We start from the raw sequence: 2,955 nt of genomic DNA on the forward strand, positions 1-2,955 counted from the left end.
TGACTATGAAAGAAAAGTACCTTGACTGGACGTACAGAAGTGGATGTTATAAGAAAGTTAAAAGAGTCTTTACCAGGTGACAAATAAAACCTTCAAACCTGATTGTTCTAGGGCATATGTTAAAGTCTTTGAAGTCTAAAGTTACTTATGTTTTTACTTCAGCCTGTGTGAAAATCGTCCATTTTCACTTGACTTCTTCAGGAAGATGATCCAAATAGAAAAGGAGCAAGTAAGTTGTTGAATATCCAATTAGTGCTTTGTATTTGTAAAATAACCTTCTAACTTTGGATTTAAATAGGAAACGGAGTGCTTGTGAGTAGTGTCATTAGTTTGTGATCAGTTCATATTTGTCTTCTAAAGTTGATTCATAGCATGTAATACAAAACCAAGTTCCATGGTAACTAATCTTTGGCAGTGTGTGCGCGCGTGTAATTACCGTGACTCTTTTTCTTTGTAAGAATTTAATCAAGCTGCGGATTCACTTCTGTACAAAATAAATGACCTTTTAATACCTTCCTTTGTTAGGAATCCTGCAAAATGCATCATCTGAGAGAATACTATGAACGTGCCTTGAGAGAGTTTGGTTCAACAGATTCTGGTAAGGAGATTTTATTTATTTATTCATTCAGTGCTACCTCTTTTATTTCCATCCATTTCAAGAGGTAGCTGTTTGTTCTGCCCTTGTAATCACTGTCATGCAGAGTGGAGCTTCTTCTGTGCATGAAGCTCTGCAGTGACTTTTCACTTTCAGTCCAGGGTGGTTGTTCACAGTGGGATGGCTTCAGCAGAACTTCTAGCAAATTAGATTTTTATACTGGCTGGCATGAGAGATGTGCACCATCTTTAATTTGGATTTGCAAACAGTATGGAGCTATGTTTCTATAACCAAGATTTCTGCAGTATTCCTTTTAAGAAAGTAAACAGCTCAATTCTTGCTGTATTGTTTCTTCAGATGTTACTGTTCCAGCTGGGAATAGAATACAGGTTTTTGGTCCTCAAGGAGCAGGGGGTTGTAGTTTTACAAAGTAAACCTTATTGCATTAACATCAAGGACACTTGCAAAAAGAGGGTTTCTAGGTTAGGGTTGGCACATTTCTTAAGCAATATCCAATCAAAATCTAACCAGAACTTCTCTTTTTCTTTTAAAGATCTCTGGCTGGATTATATCAAAGAGGAGCTAAATCATCCCCAAGGCAAACCAGAAAACTGTGGGAGCATTCACTGGCGAGCTATGAAGATGTTGCAGGGAGACCTGGTGGAAGCCTTTGTTTCCAAATACACGTTATTGCAAACTGGACATTTATGAAAAAAACTATAAATAGTTACAACATGACAGTGTGGATTATTTTTTTTTAACTTTGTGCAAAGGTAATATGTATGTGCCTGAATCATATTAAAGTGTACCTTCTTAATGTTCTTGCATATGTGGGAAAAAAAATCACCTGCCCCACTGCAGTTGTTTCTAGTGTTGCTTCTGCCAGTGGCAAGTTCAAGGGAGAGGAGAAAGCAAAGGCATCTCTGAGGGTGTTCTTCATCGAGCAAACTCTTCCTCCTGCCTAAAAATTCAGATGGAATAGTCATAATGCATGAGCTTTTTACACTTTGGAAAGCTCACATTACAGCACCTCAATGCAAGAAAAATCCTGATGGAAACTACACCTGTGGGAGATCTTCATATCTTACTAAGCTGAATAATGAAAAGTGGAACACTGGAGAATCAGTGTGTAAAATGATGGTATTCATTGTTTCCTAACCTTTAAGTTATCTGTAATCCTCTTTTCAAAAACAAAACCAACCTCTGCAACTACCTTGCACTGGTGTCTCCATAATTCTGAGAGTGACTATGAAATATAGAGGGGAGCTGAGATCTGTTACAGATGTCCCTGATGTGATGGTAGAAAGTTCTAATCTATGCTTCAACTTTCTATCCACGATGATTGGAAAATGGGTAACAGGTTTTTGAGACTGATAAGCCAACGCCTGGGTAACAGGCCTAGGCCAATATTTGACCTCTAGATGGACCCTGTAAAGATTATATTTGCTGTAATATTTATAGTGCAACAGCAATCAGCAACTTTTTAGCAGCCATCAGCAACTGTCTTTAGTTAAAACTAAAATAAATAGTAAAACCAGACAAAAATCAGTTAAATATGTGGTTAAAACCACAAAAACAGAAATACTCCCTTGAGTTGCTCCCTGAGCACTGGCCAGACTTTGGGTGAAATCCAACTTGGAGGATGATGTACCAGATGTTTACACACAGGCAAAAAATGCAAGTCATCCTGACTTGATGAGTTTAGTAATTAAGTACTATAAAACTACACCCCCACCCAGCAATTCTTTGGTAGTTTCCTCTGCGAATAAACACACTACACAGGACTTCCCAATTGCCAGGAGAGATTCTCCCAACCCTCGCTGCACCGGAGCACCCCAGCAACTGCGAAAGCAGGCTCTTTTTCTTTACCTGTTCTGGTTCCTTACAGAACTTTGCTGCCTGCAACACCTTTGAGTGATACCCATTTCCTCAGATTAGCACATTTAGCTGACACCTGCTCATGAAATGCCTACCCCAGCTGTTCAGCGCCAGGGTTTCCCATCTTGATGCTTTCTCTGAGCATGCTTCTAGACCTGAAAGATATTGTTATCCTTTGGCAGGATCAGGAAGACGCACAGCATGGAGGAGCATTGATACTTTATTGACAACTTTATGAATGTAAAGGTGTTTTCTTACAGCTCTTGCACCTAAATTTATTTGCCTTTTTTTTTAGTTGCTTGTTTCTGCCCAAAAGTCACGCTGTTTTCCCCTCACTGGACACAATTTCCAGTAGCAGTGAAGGAAGTTAGGCGTTATGTGTTCAGAAACTCCAGGCAGCGGTGGTCCCTGGGGGCAGACAAGGCGAGCGAGGCTCAGGGGGACGCGGGAGGTCACAGTGCTGCCCGAAGTGGGAGAAGCCG

The 2,955-nt window shown here is 40.1% G+C and overlaps 1 protein-coding gene across 1 annotated transcript in view; it reads left to right on the forward strand.

Moving 5' to 3' along the window:
• The window catches only part of UTP6 (UTP6 small subunit processome component), a gene marked incomplete at its 5' end in the record, with an annotated part of 11,040 nt that extends 9,625 nt beyond the window's left edge, over positions 1-1,415 (forward strand). Inside the window, 4 exons of the mRNA XM_010168196.1 lie at positions 1-76; positions 163-229; positions 526-598; positions 1,149-1,415. The exon at positions 1-76 is cut by the window's left edge and continues 40 nt beyond it. Of these exons, the coding sequence (XP_010166498.1) occupies positions 1-76; positions 163-229; positions 526-598; positions 1,149-1,306 (374 nt within the window). The remainder of the gene's footprint in view (positions 77-162; positions 230-525; positions 599-1,148) is intronic.
• Between the last annotated feature and the right edge of the window lie 1,540 nt (positions 1,416-2,955).

The sequence above is a fragment of the Antrostomus carolinensis genome, unplaced genomic scaffold, assembly GCF_000700745.2.
Source record: "Antrostomus carolinensis isolate BGI_N321 unplaced genomic scaffold, ASM70074v2 scaffold28025, whole genome shotgun sequence".
Lineage (NCBI taxonomy): Eukaryota > Metazoa > Chordata > Aves > Caprimulgiformes > Caprimulgidae > Antrostomus > Antrostomus carolinensis.